This window comes from Mobula birostris, chromosome 1 (genome assembly GCF_030028105.1).
Source record: "Mobula birostris isolate sMobBir1 chromosome 1, sMobBir1.hap1, whole genome shotgun sequence".
NCBI classification, from domain to species: Eukaryota; Metazoa; Chordata; class Chondrichthyes; order Myliobatiformes; family Myliobatidae; genus Mobula; species Mobula birostris.
In genome coordinates, this window is record NC_092370.1 from 10,055,975 (window position 1) to 10,073,914 (window position 17,940).

Below are 17,940 nucleotides of genomic sequence, written 5' to 3' on the forward strand. Positions count from 1 at the left end.
GTATTTTTAGAAACTTCACTACTTTTGAAAGCATCTTCACTTTACAGAACCTTTTTTGCACGTGCCTCAGACTTGCACAGTGCTTTACATTTATATGCATTGTGAGTTTGCTGTGGTATGTTGGTGAGGGTGTAACATGTAACAAAAAACAACATTTGGTAATGATCATGAATAAAGAGTTATATAAATATTAAACAAGTAATATCAAATTTATATAACAATAGAAATAAAGTGCAAATGATAATGGTAAAAGAAACTAAAGTTAGAATTTAGGAAGTGAGATAATTAAAGGAGAGAAAGGTAAAAAAATAAAAACTCATCTTTAATATAGTAAAAGTAAGTAATAAAAAAGTAAGATGTGATCATATTGTTAAATCTTTCCCATGTTAACAGGTGCTGGCGATGAAACTAGAGCCTGGGGACCACCATTTGTGGGAACAGAGAGTATCTACTTCCTTAGTGTAAATCGAAATAAGAAGGTGAGGCTGAAACATTTGAATTGTAAGAAGTTTAATGTTTCTTGCGTCCTTCATCTGTTCAACTTAGATTTACAATACAGGTGTAAAAAGCCCACAAGCTGGTATCTACGTAGTTATTTGTGGGGGAGTTTTGGATCGAAGAGCGCAGACTCAGAATACACAGATGTCCCTTTGGAACAGAGATGAGGAAGAATTTCTTTAGCCAGAGAGGTGGTTATTCATTGCCACAGACAGTTGTAGAGGCCAAGGCATTGGGTATATTTAAGGTGAAGGTCGATAGGTTCTTTATTATTAAGGACATCAAAAGTTACGGGAAGAAGGCAGAAGAATGCAGTTGAAAGGGATGATAAATCAGTCATGATAGACTGGCCGGGCAGACGATGGGCTGCCTTCTGCCTTCTGCGCCTATTCCTTATGATCTTATTTACTGTGGCAGTGGAATGTGAAAACCCTGTGAGGTTCAAATAGTTCAATTTAATATCAGAGAATGTATACAAGATACAATCTGAAATTCTTACTCTTTGCAGACATCCATGAAACAAGAAACCCCAAAGAATGAATGATAGAAATAGAATCCCAAAGCCCCCCTTCCCCCTCCCATGCAAAGCAGCAACAGAAGGATCAACCCTCCCCACTCACTCCCCTCACTTACACCAGCAGAACCACCGATCCCTTCACCCCCCAGCATGCCAGCAATAGCAAAATCCCTCAAAGAGATCTTGGTCTAGAGTCCATTAAAAACTTCAGTCCGTAATCCAGCACTTCGTTATCTCAGACGGGCTCTATCTCTCTTTTACCAGCGAGGGAGAGAGGGAAGCCCCTGCAACAATGAGAGTGGGGGACCAGCACTTGGTGTTCTGACGTTATAAACCTCCACGTCACTTTTCCAAGCTCCCTGACTTGGGGGGAGGGGGTGGGAGGCAGGGAGGGAGAACATGAACAAGTGGGCCTTCTTCTGACAGCAGCGCACGCAGCATGGCCAGTGCGAAAACCCACCATTCGTGGAGAACCGTAGATCAAAGGTTGTGACAGATTATGTAGATACTGAAAATGCAGAGCAATGCACACAAAATGCTAGAGGAACTCAGCAGGTCAGACAGAATCTATGGAGGGGAATAAATATTCAACGTTTCAGGCTGAGGCCCTTCATCAGGACTGGAAAGGAAGGGAGCAGAAAGCAGAATAAGAAGGTGAAGTTAAGAACTATGTTGTACAAGTTGGCAGGTGAAACCGCATGAGGGGGAAGGTGGAGAGGATGAAACTGGGAGGTGGAAGATTTAAAGGGCTGAAGAAGGAATCTAATAGAAGAGGAAATTGGACCATGGAAGATCAGGAAGGAGGGGCACCAGAGAGAGGTGATGGGCTGGTAGGGGTGAAAGTGGAGCTAGAATGAGGAAAGGATAAAGAGAAGGGAGAGGAGAAGAAATTACTGCAAGTGAGAGAAATCATATTCATGCTGTCAGATTGGAGGCTACCTGGATGGAATATGAGGAATAAAGTTCTCAGTAAGGAGATCTGGCTATGAAGGCGAGTCTGGGTGATACATAGGCAGGGAGCTGTAGAGCAACAGAGACCACAGAGGGGGTTGTAGTGAGAGAGTGACAACCACATTCCACCAACTGCATGTTTTATTTTGCAAAAAAATTTTCACCATATAGTATATTTTCTAATTTTTTACTTCAAAGGCATAAGGCTATCTGCAGGCAGTACATTTCAGTTTCAAATATGTGCTTCAGAAAAAGCTTTTTATAATGTCACTGTTAATTCACTTCTTTATTTTGTACTAGTGGTTTTTAGCTTTAACCTCAACACTAAGGGGAATATCCTCCCTCTATTCATTTTGTACAAGTTCCTCATCATTTTATAAACTTTGATCATATTTTCCCCCCAGCCTTCTCCAAAAGGAACAGAGCCAAATTCTCTGATCTATCCTTGTAACTGTAGCTCCCTCATGACGGAACTCATTCCAAAAAATCTTTTCCAGATCTCTCTCCAATCCCTGCACATTCTTTCTAAAAATATGAATGACAGAAATGAACACAATACTCCATGTGAGGCCAAGGAATTGCACAAAACACCTTTTTCAGTCGGGACACAATATAAAAATTGAAAATCAAACAAAAGATCTGTTCATTGACTTCAGGAAGGGGGGTGGTACACATGCTCCTGTTTACATCCTTGTAACTTGAGATTGAGGAGCTTCAAGCTCCTGGGAGTGAACATCACCAATATGCTGTCTTAGTCCAACTACATTGATGTCACAGCCAAGAAAGCTCACCATCATCTCGACATCCTCAAGAGACTAAAGAAATTCGGTATGTCTCTGAGGAACTCAGCAGGCCAGGCTGTATCTATGGAAAAGAATAAATAGTTGGCGTTTCAGGCAGAAACCCTTACTCTGTCCTGATGAAGGGTCTCTGCCCGAAAAGTTGATTATTTACTCTTTTCCGTAGACGCTGCCTGGCCTTGCTGAGTTTCTCCAGCATTTTGTGTGTGTTGCTTTGGATTTCCAGCATTTGCAAATTTTCTCATCCCTGTTGACACCAATTTTTATCGATGCGTCTCAGAAATCATGGATGCATAATAGCTTGGTATGGCAACTGCTCTGCACGTGACTGCAAGAAGCTGCAGAGGTGGGATACAGCTCAACACATCACAAGAACCAGCCACTGTGGCATGGACTTGGTCTAAACTTGCTGTCTCGGTAAAACAGACAGCATAATCAGAGATCCTACCCCACCCAGATATTCTCTCTTCTTCCCTCGTCCATCAACCAAAAGAATGTAAAACCTGAAAGCATGTGCCACTGGGCTGAAGAAGAGCTGCTACCCCACTGTTATCAGACTCTTGAACTATCGTCTTGTACGATAAAATGGACTCTTAGCTTCGTAATCTAATTTGTGTGATCTTGTACTTATCATTTGCCTAAGTTGTCCGTTTTTGGTATCTTATTCTACCTCAGTGCACTGTGTAATGATTTGATCTGTATGAAAAGCATGCAGGACAAGCTATTTACTGTGTCTTGGTACATGTAACAATAATAAACCAATATCAATATAAGACTTTCTCTGGGTCACGTTCGTCCTGTGTGCTGTACTGTTTGCTGCATTACAGGAAAGATATATTGGAGAAGGAGCAGAAGAATTTCTCCAGGATGTTGCCTGGATTAGAGGATAATGTGAGGTTTGATGAATTTGGATTATTTTCTCCATAAGATGTAGGATCAGAATTAGGCCATTTCACCCATCAAGTTTGCTCGGCTACTTGATCACAGCTGATTTATTTTTCCTCACAGCCCCATTCTCCTACCTTCTCCCCATAACCTTTGATGCCTTAGCTACTCAAGAACCTATTAACTTCCACTTTAAATTACTCAATATCTTGGTCGCCACAGCCTTTTGTAGCAATGAACGCCACAGGTTCACCACTCTCAGGCTAAAGAAATTCTTCTTTGTCTGTGTTCTAAAGAAACATCCTTCGCTTCTGAGGCTGTGCCCTCCAGTCCAAGACCCTCCGCCCCCACCTCAGTACTGGAATCATTTGCTGTAAGTTCATTCTGTTTAGGCCTTTCAATAGAAACATAGAAACATAGAAAATAGGTGCAGGAGTAGGCCATTCGGCCCTTCGAGCCTGCACCGCCATTTATTATGATCATGGCTGATCATCCAACTCAGAACCCCGCCCCAGCCTTCCCTCCATACCCCCTGATCCCCGTAGCCACAAGGGCCATATCTAACTCCCTCTTAAATATAGCCAATGAACTGGCCTCAACTGTTTCCTGTGGCAGAGAATTCCACAGATTCACCACTCTCTGTGTGAAGAAGTTTTTCCTAATCTTGGTCCTAAAAGGCTTCCCCTTTATCCTCAAACTGTGGCCCCTTGTTCTGGACTTCCCCAACATCGGGAACAGTCTTCCTGCATCTAGCCTGTCCAATCCCTTTAGGATTTTATCCGTTTCAATCAGATCCCCCCTCAATCTTCTAAATCCAACGAGTACAAGCCCAGTTCATCCAGTCTTTCTTCATATGAAAGTCCTGCCATCCCAGGAATCAATCTGGTGAATCTTCTTTGTAGTCCCTCTATGGCAAGGATGTCTTTCCTCAGATTAGGGGACCAAAACTGCACACAATACTCCAGGTGTGGTCTCACCAAGGCCTTGTACAACTGCAGTAGTACCTCCCTGCTCCTGTACTCAAATCTTCTCGCTATAAATGCCAGCATACCATTCGCCTTTTTCACCGCCTGCTGTACCTGCGTGCCCACTTTCAATGACTGGTGTCTAATGACACCCAGGTCTCGTTGCACCTCCCCTTTTCCGAATCGGCCACCATTCAGATAATAATCTGTTTTCCTATTTTTGCTACCAAAGTGGATAACTTCACATTTATCCACATTAAATTGCATCTGCCATGAATTTGCCCACTCACCCAACCTATCCAAGTCACTCTGCATCCTCTTAGCATCCTCCTCACAGCTAACACTGCCACCCAGCTTCGTGTCATCCGCAAACTTGGAGATGCTGCATTTAATTCCCTCATCCAAGTCATTAATATATATTGTAAACAACTGGGGTCCCAGCACTGAGCCTTGCGGTACCCCACTAGTCACCGCCTGCCATTCTGAAAAGGTCCCATTCATTCCCACTCTTTGCTTCCTGTCTGCTAACCAATTCTCCACCCACATCAATGCCTTACCCCCAATACCATGTGCTTTAAGTTTGCACACTAATCTCCTGTGTGGGACCTTGTCAAAAGCCTTTTGAAAATCCAAATATACCACATCCACTGGTTCCCCCCTATCCACTCTAGGATGCAGACCATCTGGCCCTGGGGATTTATCTGCCTTCAATCCCTTCAATTTACCTAACACCACTTCCCTACTAACAAGTATTTCGCTCAGTTCCTCCATCTCACTGGACCCTCTGTCCCCTATTATTTCTAGAAGATTATTTATGTCCTCCTTAGTGAAGACAGAACCAAAGTAATTATTCAATTGGTCTGCCATGTCCTTGCTCCCCATAATCAATTCACCTGTTTCTGTCTGCAGGGGACCTACATTTGTCTTTACCAGTCTTTTCCTTTTTACATACCTATAAAAGCTTTTACAGTCAGTTTTTATGTTCCCTGCCGGTTTTCTCTCATAATCTTTTTTCCCCTTCCTAATTAAGCCCTTTGTCCTCCTCTGCTGAACTCTGAATTTCTCCCAGTCCTCAGGTGAGCCACTTTCTCTGGCTAATTTGAATGCTGCTTCTTTGGAATTGATACTATCCCTAATTTCTCTTGTCAGCCACGGGTGCACTACCTTCCTTGATTTATTCTTTTGCCAAACTGGGATGAACAATTGTTGTAGTTCATCCATGCAACCTTTAAATGCTTGCCATTGCATATCCACCGTCAATCCTTTAAGTGTCATTTGCCAATCTATTTTAGCTAATTCACGTCTCATACCTTCAAAGTTACCCCTCTTTAAGTTCAGAACCTTTGTTTCTGAATTAACTATGTCACTCTCCATCTTAATGAAGAATTCCACCATATTATGGTCACTCTTACCCAAAGGGCCTCTCACGACAAGATTGCTAATTAACCGTTCCTCATTGCTCAAAACCCAGTCCAGAATAGCCTGCTCTCTAGTTGGTTCCTCGACATGTTGGTTCAAAAAACCATCCCGCATACATTCCAAGAAATCCTCTTCCTCAGCACCTTTACCAATTTGGTTCATCCAATCTACATGTAGATTGAAGTCACCCATTATAACTGCTGTTCCTTTATTGCACACATTTCTAATTTCCTGTTTAATACCATCTCCGACCTCACTACTACTGTTAGGTGGCCTGTACACAACTCCCACCAGCGTCTTCTGCCCCTTAGTGTTACGCAGCTCTACCCATATCGATTCCACATCTTCCTGGCTTATGTCCTTCCTTTCTATTGCGTTAGTCTCTTCTTTAACCAGCAACGCCACCCCACCTCCCCTCCCTTCATGTCTATCCCTCCTGAATATTGAATATCTCTGAACGTTGAGCTCCCATCCTTGGTCACCCTGGAGCCATGTGATCCCAACTATATCATAATCATTAATAACAATCTGCACTTTCAATTCATCCACCTTATTACGAATGCTCCTTGCATTGATACACAAAGCCTTCAGGCGCTCTTTTACAACTCTCTTAGCCCTTATACAATTATGTTGAAAAGTGGCCCTTTTTAATGCTTGCCCTGGATTTGTCGGCCTGCCACTTTTACTCTTCTCCTTAGTACTTTTTGCTTCTACCCTCACTTTACACCCCCCTGTCTCTCTGCACTGGTTCCCATCGCCCTGTTGTGAACTAACCTCCTCACGCCTAGCCTCTTTAATTTGATTCCCACCCCCCAACCATTCTAGTTTAAAGTCACCTCAGTAGCCCTCGCTAATCTCCCTGCCAGGATATTGGTTCCCCTAGGATTCAAGTGTAACCCGTCCTTTTTGTACAGGTCACGCCTGCGCCAAAAGAGGTCCCAATGATCCAAAAACTTGAATCCCTGCCCCCTGCTCCAATCCCTCAGCCACGCATTTATCCTCCACCTCATCGCATTCCTACTCTCACTGTCGCGTGGCACAGGCAGTAATCCCGAGATGTAGGTTTCAATGCAGTTAACCCCCCACCCCATGCCAAACTCCAGTGAGTACAAGCCCAGAGCCATCAAACAATCATTATACCTGACCATCAGAAAGAGTTGGAATCCTCAGAATGTGCATCTCCTGCAAACTTCAGGTCTAACAAGAGGTCTCAGACCTGAAACACTAACTCTTTTTTTTTCTCCTCAGATACACTCAACATTTTAGCAACAGCTTCTTCCCCCGCCATCAGATTTCTGAACGGTCCATAACCGTTCACTATTTCCCTTTTATTAATTTTATTATTTCCCTTTATTAATTTACTAGTATAACTTGGTCGTAAATTTTATGTATTGCACTGCACTGCTGCTGCAAAACAACAAATTTAATGACGTACAGTATTGTGCAAAAGACTTAGGCACAAATATACAGCCTGGAAGCCCGAGACTTTTGCAAAGTACTGTAGTAATTTTATGTATTGCATGGTACTGATGCTGCAGAAAAATTAATTTCATGATGTGCTAGTGAGGCTAGAACTAGGGAGATCATACAGTTTAATATGCGGCTAAGGAATTGGTGTAGGAGGGAGGGCATAAGATTTTTGGATCATTGGGCTCTCTTCCAGGGAAGGTGGGACCTGTACAGAAGGGACGGTTTGCACCTGAACTGGAGGGGGACTAATATCCTAGTGGGAAGGTTTGTTAATGCAGCACAGTGGGCAGTGGCGTATCTAAGGTGCGGCAGGTATGGCACGTGCCCTGGGCGCCACTGAGTAGTTTCTATTAAAGTCAGACAAGCCATCCTCGGATAGTGAAAAAAAAATTTTCTTCAGATGTATGATCTGTCTTTGATTATCATGGGCGAGAAGCACTGGGATGGTCTTATTTCAGAGCATTGTGTAAGAAGACCATGAAACGTTTCTTCATGAAGAAGAAGGAAAGTGGAGCTGAAGGATGGAAGAGATGAAAGTTGGAGGCGGAGGAAGCCAAGAAGTGGAGCAAGTTCCTCATGCCCTTCTTTGAAAAGCCCGGAACAAGTAGTTCAACACATTCCTTGGAGTCGCCTACACTTGCTACAAGTTTGTTAGGATCCAAAGGTGGATCAAGTACAAATGCGTCACAAGTCGAGGAGGAAGTCAAGTTAGATAAATCCGAGTATGACGAGATTAGGAGTGAGGCTGCCACAGAGAAGGTGAACATGACAGGAGGGGAAGACGATGGTGGTGGTGGTGATGTTGAGTTTATTGATGAGATTTTACCTGACGAGATTGAACCTGGCACTGAATCTAGTGAACTGGATGGTGTCAAAGAGCCTCGAACTGTCATACCAGAAGTGATTGAACAGCATGACAATGGACTTCTGAAGTTCCACAAGGATACTGGAAAAGCAATTCTGCCTGACGCGTTGAGAACAGAAATAATAAAGCTGGGTTCGAAGTATTTCCAGAACAGTGAGGGGCCTTTCCTATCAACAAATAACCGTTCGATGAACGGAACCTGGTTCAAGAGGAAATTGGGAAATGGTCAAGGTGAGGAAGTGACCCGCTCATGGCTGGTCTATTCCCCTTCTAAAAAGTCTGCATTTTGTATCTGTTGTCTTCTCTATTCCCAGTCAGACCATCAATCCTCATTGGAGCAGGAAAGTGGATTCAACCAGTGGAAAGCACCTGAAAGGATTAGTGTTCATGAAAATGCCAAGAATCATCAGGAATGCTTCACACAGTGGAAAGAAATGGAAATAAATTTAGCTGGAAAGAGAGGAGTTATTGATGCACAGATTGAGAAGGAAAAACAGAAGTGGCGTGATATCTTGACGAGAATCCTTCACTGCATGAAATTCCTTGCGATTCAGAACCTGGCTTTGCAAGGACACGGAGTCACTTCAGCTAGACGATGACTCCAATGTGGGAAATTTCCTTGGCTTACTGAAACTACTGGCCATCTTTGACCCTGTCATAAAAGAACACCTCACTCATTTGGAAAGTCCTGGATCCACGTCCTATCTTTCACCAGGTGTCCAGAACAAATTCATCCGTATGATGGCATCCACTGTTCACCAGAGTTTACTGAGAAGCATTCGTAAAGCCAAGTACTATGGTCTCATGTTAGACTCGACTCACCGTGAGCAGATGTCAGAAGTAGTGAGGTATGTGGAAGTTGATTTTGAGAGGAAAACAGTCCATGTTAGAAAGTCCTTCCTTGGTTTTATCCAGATAAGCCAGAAGGATGCTGAGAGCTTGGTTGAAGACATCTTGAAACAGCTAGAGAAGGACAAAATGGAACTACAAGTGCTATGACAACGCTGCTGTGATGGCTGGACACAGAAGTGGTGTTCATCAAAGAATAAGTGAGAAAAGCAACCTGGCAGTGTTTGTGAATTGCGACGATCACTCACTCAACTTGGTGGGTGTACATGCAGCCAAGCAGGTACAATGATGATCACGTTGTTTGGAACCATCGAAGCTCTCTACATGTTTTTCTCTCGTTCAACACACCGCTGGGAAAAACTCAAAAGCGCCGTGCCTGTTGTTGTTAAGTCAGAGTCGAAACCAGGTGGAGTGCAAGGACCAGAAGCAGTGAAGTCCGTCAACAAATACCTTGAGGAGATACTTCAAGTTCTCCAGGACATGATAGACAATGAAAACGAGACCAGTGAAATATAGAAGGTTCAAGATTCAAAGATTCAAAAAACTTTATTGTCATTCTAACCGTACATCAGCTCTGCAGGGCGGAATGAGACCGCGTTTCCCAGGAGCAGCGCAATTATAACATAACAAAAGCAATTATAAGAAGTGACGCAAGGCAGCTGTACAACCGCATGTTGAGTTACAATTTTCTGATTTTGCTAGGATTTTGGAACAAAGTACTCATTCGCATTGACTGTATTCAAAAGAGGCTGCAGGATCCTAGCATGAACTTCCACGATGCTGCCCTGGTTTTGAAATCCCTCCGAGATCATTTTTATGATGAAAGAGAAGTGTTAGTCAGTGAGTCATTCAAAGAAGGAGTCGGTCTCTGTCAAGAATGGAATATTGAAGTTGGAAGATGTCAGAGACGAAAGAAATGAATGACTGATGGGAACCCGAGAGATGCTGGGTTAACAGCTAAGGAGGAAATGGAAAGAGTCATGAAGAGAACACTCAACCATCTTCACAGAGAAATGGACAGAGGGTTCGCTTGTTTGCACAACACTGACGCCAAATTTGGCTTCCTTCTCGATGTCGAGGGACAGTGTCACAGCACCCACAGTAATGACCTAAAGAAGTGCGAAAATTTGGGCGAATTGTACAGCTCTGATGTTGATGGACAGCAGCTATATGAAGAAATTTTGGATTGCAGGATGTTGCTATCAAGGCGGGTCAACATGAAAATATCAAGACCTGAAGAGCTTCTTGAATTTATTGTTTAGTATGGAGATGAGAGCGTCTTCCCCAGTCTTCGCATTGCTATTCAGATAATGCTAACCATTGCAGTTTCCATCGCCAGCTGTGAGAGATCATTCAGCAAGTTAAAACTAATACTTTTGTATTTGAGAGCCTCCATGGGTCAAGGCAGACTCTGTGATCTTGCTCTGCTGACTGTAGAAAGAGAAGAAACTGAAAAAACTGACTTTAATCACATCATAGACCAATTTGCATCAGTGACAGCAAGGAAGGTGCCGTTATAATTTTCATGTAGTGCCATAATTTGTTAATTAAAAGATTAATGAGCTTGACTTGTAATTTTGAGCTGATATCGTGGTAAAGTTATCTAAAAGATGGGTGTCAGATATTTGGACAGGGCGCAATTTCAGTGCTTGCCATAGGCGCTGTTTTCCGTAGATATGCCCCTGACCGTGGAGCTTAAACAAGAGTTGCAGCGGAATGGGAACCATAGTGCTAGAACAGTTAGTGGAGAGGTTATGGAGGCAGATGTTGGCAAGACCTCAGACAAAGTTAGTAATCAAAAGGATGAGCATGGTGCACCAAAATTGCAAGGGGTGAATACAGGACTGAATGTGGGGTTGAGATTGCAAAGGGAGCTGGAAAAGGCATGTAGTAAGGGTAATGCCACAATTGTAATGGAGGACTTCAATATGCAAGAGGATTGGGAAAATCAGGATCTCAAGAGAGGGTATTTGTTGAATGCTTACAAGATGGCTTTTTAGAGAAGCTTGTGCTTGAGCTTACTCAGGGAAGGGCTACCTTAGATTGGTAGTTGTGTAATAACCTAGATTTTATTAGGGAGCTTAATGTAAAGGAAACTTTAGGAGGCAGTGATCGTAATATGATTTAATTTATACTGCATTTTGAGAGGGAGACGCATAAGTCCCATGCATCAGTATCACAGTGGAATAAAGGGAATTAGGCATGAGGAAGGAGAATACTGATGGGTTGGTGGCAGAGCAGAGATGGCTGAAGTTCCTGGAAATAGTTCACAAGGCGCAGAATAGATATGTCCCACAGAAGAAGTTGTTCTTAAATGGCAGTGCAACTGTGGCTGACAAGGGGAGTTAAGGACTGCAGAAAAGCTAAGGAAAGGGCACATAAGGTAGCAAAAGTGAGTGGGCAGTTGGGTGATTGGGAAGCTTTTAAAATCCAACAAAAGGCAATTAAAAAAGATATAAGAAGGGAAAAGGTGAAATATGAGTGCAAACTAGCCAATAAAGGAGGAGGAGATGGCGGCGCGCCTGCGTGTGCGCAACCCTCCGGTGAAAAATGATATTGTATCTGTTAAATAGGGGCCGTGGACAGTTCTGATTTGATGGAGAATGGACGTGAAAGCACAGAGGAACATCTGGAGAAATTTCTGACAGGCCCGTCGGCTGCTGTCATTACTGTGTGGTTGGGAATCTTTCGGAGGGTAGGCCTCAAAATCCCCGGCCTTGCCTGCTTTTGGCAACCGAGAAGGAAGTCAAATCGTTCGGACAGAGATGGCGCTCGGCACTCAGTGTTGGAGAGCTGATCAGAGCTCGTAGTTTTCGGATGACTCAGAGTCGGACTGTGGTCGGCATGGCAGGGAGAGATTTTCTTTCTTCTCCCGTCTGCGTGAGATGTGGGACATTTGAGAAACTTTGAACTTTACTGCGCTCACGGACTTCTTCGTCAAGTTATGGTATTGTTACACTGTTTGTAACTATATGTTATAATTATGTGGTTTTGTCAGTTTTTTCAGTCTTGGTTTGTCCTGTGTTTTGTGATATCACACCGGAGGAAATAACGTATCACTTCTTAATGCATGTATTACTAAATGAGAATAAAAGAGGACTACGTGTCTTCATAATCATATCATACCAAAAGTTATTTCAGTTATATAAAAAGTAATAGGGATTTGTGAGTTGATATTGGACCACTGGAAAATGATGCTGTGAGGAAGTAGTGGGGGAACAAAGAAATGGCAGATGAACTTACTACTTTTTATCTGTCTTCACTGTGGAAGATACTAGCAATGTGCCAGATGTCCGTGACTGTCAGGGAGCAGGAGTGAGTGCCAAAGGAAAAACTTCTAGGCAAACTCAAAGGTCTTAAGGTGGGTAAGTCAGCTGGACCAGATGGACTACATCCCAGAGACCTGAGAGAAGTTGCTGAAGAGATAACAGATACATTGGTCATGATTTTTCAAGAATCACTTTCAAGAAGGGTGGAAGGCAAAAGAAATGAAATTATAGGCCAGTTAGCCTAACCTCAGTAGCTGGGAAAATGTTAGAGTCTATTATTAAGGATGAGGTTTCGGGGTACATGGAGACTAATGATAAAATAAGTCAAAGTCAGCATGGTTGCTGTAAAGGGAAATCTTGCCTGATAAATCTATAAGATTTCTTCGAACAAGTAACAAGCATGGATGTTATTTACTTGGATTTTCAGAAGGTATTTGATAAGTTGCCATACATAAGGTTGCCTAACAAGATAAAATCCTGTGGCGTTACAGGAAATATACTGGCATGGATAGCGGAATGGTTGATAGGCAGGAGGCAGCTAGTGGGAAAAAAAGGGGCCTTTTCTGGTTGGCTGCCAGTGACTAGTGGTGTTCCACAGGGGTCAGTATTGGGACCGCTACTTTTCAATTTGTTTGTCAGTGATTTGGATAATGGAATTGATAGCTTTGTGGCAAAGTTTGCGGATGATACAAAGATAGGTGAAAGGGTAGGTAGTGCCGAGGAAGCAATGCGATTGCAAGAGGACTTAGACAAATTGGAAGAATGGGCAAGAAAATGGCAGATGGAATACAGTGTTGGGAAATGTATGCTAATGCATTTTGGTAAAAGGAACAATGGTGCAGACTATTATCTAAATGGCGAGAAGATTCAAACATCAGAGGTGCAGAGGGGCTTAAGAGTCCTTGTGCAGTTTACAGGTTGAGTCTGTGATAAAGAAGGCAAATGCAATGTTGTCATTTATTTCAAGGGGAATAGAATATAAAAGCAAGGAGTAATGTTCAGCCTTTATAAGACACTAGTCAGGCTGTACTTAAGAGTATTGTCAACAGTTTTGGCTTCCATATCTGAGAAAGGATGTGTTGTCTATGGATAGAGTCCAGAAGAGGCTCACGAGGATGATCCCAGGAATGAAGGAGTTAACATATGAGGAGTGTTTGGTAGCTTTGGGCCGGTACTCACTGCCAATTAGAAGAACATAGTGGATCTCATTGAAACCTACCAAATGTTGAAAGGATGAGATAGGGTGGATGTGGAGAGAATGTTTCCTGTGGTGGGAGTATCCAGAACTAGAGATCACAGCCTCAAAGTTGATGGGTGACCTTTTAGAATAGAGCTAAGAAGGAATTTTTTTAGCCAGAAAGTAGTGAATCTGTGGAAAGCTCTGCCGCAGATTGCGGTAGAGGGCAAGTCCGTATGTATGTTTAAGGCGGAATTTGATAGCTTCCAGATTGGTCAGAACATCAAAGGATATGGCAAGAAGGTAGGTATATGGGGTTGAGTGGGATCCAGGGTCAGTCATGATGGAGCAGACTCGGTGGGCTGAATGGCCTAATTCTGCTCCCATGTCTTATGGTATTATGGTCTTATGGATTTTGAGACCTTCGTCAGTTAGGGATGACCATGGATATTGCAACCTAGCTGTCTAGATTCGCAAGCCTGGGCAGTACGATATGGAGAGCAAACGGTTGGCCATTCTGCAGGCATCTGATGAGCCCAGAGGATGATACAGTTTGGCACCACTGGCATTGCAGAAGTTGCTAGTCAGCGTTAAACTCAACGTAGGACTGTCTTAGGGACTCCAGCTTCAGAATTTTCCTTAGGGCTTACTCTTGAAGACTTCACCATGAATCGGTATTCCCGCAACCCTGCCCCACCCCCCGGTTGGCCGGTCCGCAAGAATATTGTCAATAATAAACCGGTCTGCAGTGCAAAAAAGGTTGGGGATCCCTGGTTTTGAAGGTTTACTCCACATTAATGTTTGGCATTAAAATTGCTCTATCTTGTAGCCAGTGATAATTGAAACAGAATTATGTGACGTTTATTTGAGAAAATAGATACAGGTGTCCCCCGCTTTTCGAACGTTCGCTTTACGAAACCTCACTGTTATGAAAGACCTACATTAATATCCTATTTTCGCTTTCAGAAGGTGTTTTCACTGTTACCAAAAAAAATTCAGCGCGTGATAAAAAATCAGCGCGCGATAAGAGGCAGCACGCCCCGAGCAGCCGCTCTCCCCCGGATTCTCGCCGGCATTGCTTAAACACGAGCCTGTGAGCAGCTGTTTGCAGGATGAATTTTATGGTATCGGAAAAGCCTGAAAGAGCTCGTAAGGGTGTTACACTTACGGTAAAACTAGACATAGTTAAGCATTTTGATCGTGGTGAACGAAGTAAGGACAATGTGAGTTTGGCTTGTGGAAGTTGACGAAGATGATGTTGAAGAGGTTTTGGCATCCCATCACCAAGAACTGACAGATGTAGAGCTGATGCAATTGGAAGAAAAAAGGATAACAATTGAAACTGAATGAGTAATGATAAAGTACGACTTTAATTTTGAAAGGGTACGTCGGTTTAGGGGATATTTGCAGGATGGTTTGAGTCCTTATTAAAGAACTGTGTGATAGAAAAATATGTGAGGCTCAGCAGTCAAGCAAGCCTTCCACATCAGCCACAGCAGACGACGAACCTCGACCTTCGACATCAGGGCGGGCAGTCATAGGAGAAGATAAGCTGCCTGCTTTAATGGAAACAGGTGATGAGATGACACCCCATTGTCCCGCCACCCCAACCCCCAGGCCATGGACAGATACCGATTCGCGGAGAATGCAAAGGTAGCTGGGAGGCACACAACACATCTTTAAGAAAAAAGCCGAAATAAACATGCTAATTAGGTGCTGCAGACACGTAATTGTCGGCCCAGATCAGGGACCTTAAAGCTATGCCCCCTGGTATTAGCCATTTCAGCCTCTCATCATCTTATACACCTTTATCAGGTATCTCTCATCCTCCGTCGCTCCAAGGAGAAAAAGCCAAGTTCACTCAACCTATTCTCATAAGTTACACCCTCCAATCCAGGCAACATCCTTGTAAATCTCTTCTGCATTCTCTCTATAGTATCCACAATATTATTAATAATGGTTTTAGTTGAATTCCTTTACTTTCAAATTACCAGTAGTTGTTGCATGTCTTTGGTAGCGTCACCTTAATTTGTATGTTGAACTTATTTAAATGTTACATCCATCCCACAATGTGAGGGAGTAAAAATCTTTGCGTTATGACTCTGTTGCAATGTGAATTTATAAGTCTAATGGTTTGTAGAAAGAAGCTGTCCCATAGCCTGTTGGTCCTGGTTTTAATGCTGTGGTGCCATTTGCCAGACAGAAGCATCTAAAACGGTTTATGGGTGGGGTGACCAGTGTCCCCGATGATCTTCTAGGCCTTCTTTCTGCATTTACTGCTGTAAATATCCTCAGTGGAGGGAAGTTCACATCCACAGATGCTCTGGGCTGTCCGTACCACTCTCTGCAGTGCTCAACGATGAACGTTGGTGCAGTTCTCATTCCAGGCGGTGTTACAAACCAGTCAGGATGCTCTCAATAGTGCCCCTATAGAAGGTCTTGAAGATTTGGGGGCTCATGCCGAACTTTTTCAGTTGCCTGAGGTGGAAGATTCGCTGCTGTGTTTTTTTTGCCACACAGCTGGTGTGTACAGTCAAGGTGAGATCTTCGGTGGTGTGTATACCGAGGAACTTGAAACTACTCACCCTCTCAACTGCAGTCCCATTGATGTTGATTGGGGCGAGCCTGTCCCCATTCCTCCTGTAATCCACAATCAGCCCTTTTGTTTTTTGGATATGGAGGGAAATTAAGCCAGAAGTTTAAGAAATGTTATACACTGTATAAAGCGAAAATGAAGATCTTGATCGTGTATTGGAAGAGTGGATTCATTAGCATCGGTGTGAACATATACCGTTTAACGGTAAACACAAAATACTCTGCAGATGCTGGGGTCAAAGCAACATTCACAACGCGCTGGAGGAACTCAGCAGGTTGGGCAGCATCTATGGAAATGATCAGTCACCGTTTCGGGCCGGAACCCCTCGTCAGGATTGAAGAGGGAAGGGGCAGAGGCCCTATAAAGAAGGTGGGGGGAGGGTGGGAAGGAGAAGGCTGGTAGGTTCCAGGTGAAAAACCAGTAAGGGGAAGGATGAAGGGGTGGGGGAGGGGAAGCAGGGAAGTGATAAGCAGGAAAGGTGAAGAAGGAATAGGGGAAAATACAATGGGTGGTAGAAGGAGGCGGAACCAAGAGGGAGGTGATAGGCAGCTGGGGAAAGGGGCAAAGTGAAATAGGGATAGGGGAAGGGAGGGGGAGGGAATTACCAGAAGTTGGAGAATTCTGTGTTCATACCAAGAGGCTGGAGACTACCTAGACGGTATATGAGGTGTTGCTCCTCCAACCTGAGTTTAGCCTCATCATGGCAGTAGAGGAATGGGAATGGGAAGCAGAGTTGAAGTGGGTGGCAACCGGGAGATCCTGTCTGTTGTGGCAGACAGAGTGGAGGTGCTCGACGAAGTGGTCCCCAAATCTGTTTTGGGTTTCACCGATGTAGAGGAGGCTGCACTGGGAGCACCAGATGCAATAGATGACCCCAACAGACTCACAAGTGAAGTGTTGCCTCACCTGTAAGGACTGTTTGGGGCCCTGAATGGTGGCAAGAGAGGAGGTGTAGGGACAGGTGTAGCTCTTGCGCTTACAGGGATAAGTGCCGGGTGGGAGATCCGTGGGGAGGGACGTGTGGATCAGGGAGTCGCGGAGGGAGTGGACAGGGAAAGGTGTGCTGAGTGGTGGGGTCCTGTTGAAGGAGGTGGAAGTTGCGGAGGATAAGGTGCTGGATCCGGAGGCTGGTGGGCTGGTAGGTGAGGACAAGGGGGGGCTCTGTCCCTGTTGTGGTGGCGGGAGGAAGGGTGAGGGCTGAAGTGCGGGAAATGGAGGAGATGCGGGTGAGGGCATCATTGATGACGGCAGAAAGGAAACCATATGTTTAACGGTATGATGATTATGAAACAAGCAAAGATTGATCACAACAAACAGAAGATTGAAAGTGCTGGCGATTATTTAGCATGTTGAAGAAATTTAAGAAAACGCATGACATAAAATTTTAAAAGATTTGTAGTCTGTTGATCATGAAGGAGCAGAGAAATTAATTGGTGAGTTTGCCAAGATCATCACTGATGAAAATCTAACACGCTGAAAGGCTGCACCAATACATATACAACTGATAAGTAGAGTCAGTTATCAAAGATGTGATAACAAGCACATTTGGAAAGTGGTGAAATCATCGGACAACACGAGGAATTCTGCAGATGCTGGAATTTCAAGCAACACACATCAAAGTTGCTGGTGAATGCAGCAGGTCAGGCAGCATCTATAGGAAGAGGTATGAAGGGTCTCGG

General features: G+C 43.9%; 1 protein-coding gene across 12 annotated transcripts in view; it reads left to right on the plus strand.

The window, feature by feature from the left end:
* sugct (succinyl-CoA:glutarate-CoA transferase) overlaps positions 1–17,940 on the plus strand; it is a 564,860-nt gene that overhangs the window by 49,604 nt on the left and 497,316 nt on the right. For all 12 annotated transcript variants that reach the window (XR_011885315.1, XR_011885312.1, XR_011885321.1 and 9 more), the window contains exon 4: positions 394–479. Coding sequence is in view for 8 of the 12 variants with exons in the window: in XM_072252169.1 (XP_072108270.1) it covers positions 394–479 (86 nt within the window). In the remaining 4 variants the exon portion in view is untranslated. The remainder of the gene's footprint in view (positions 1–393; positions 480–17,940) is intronic.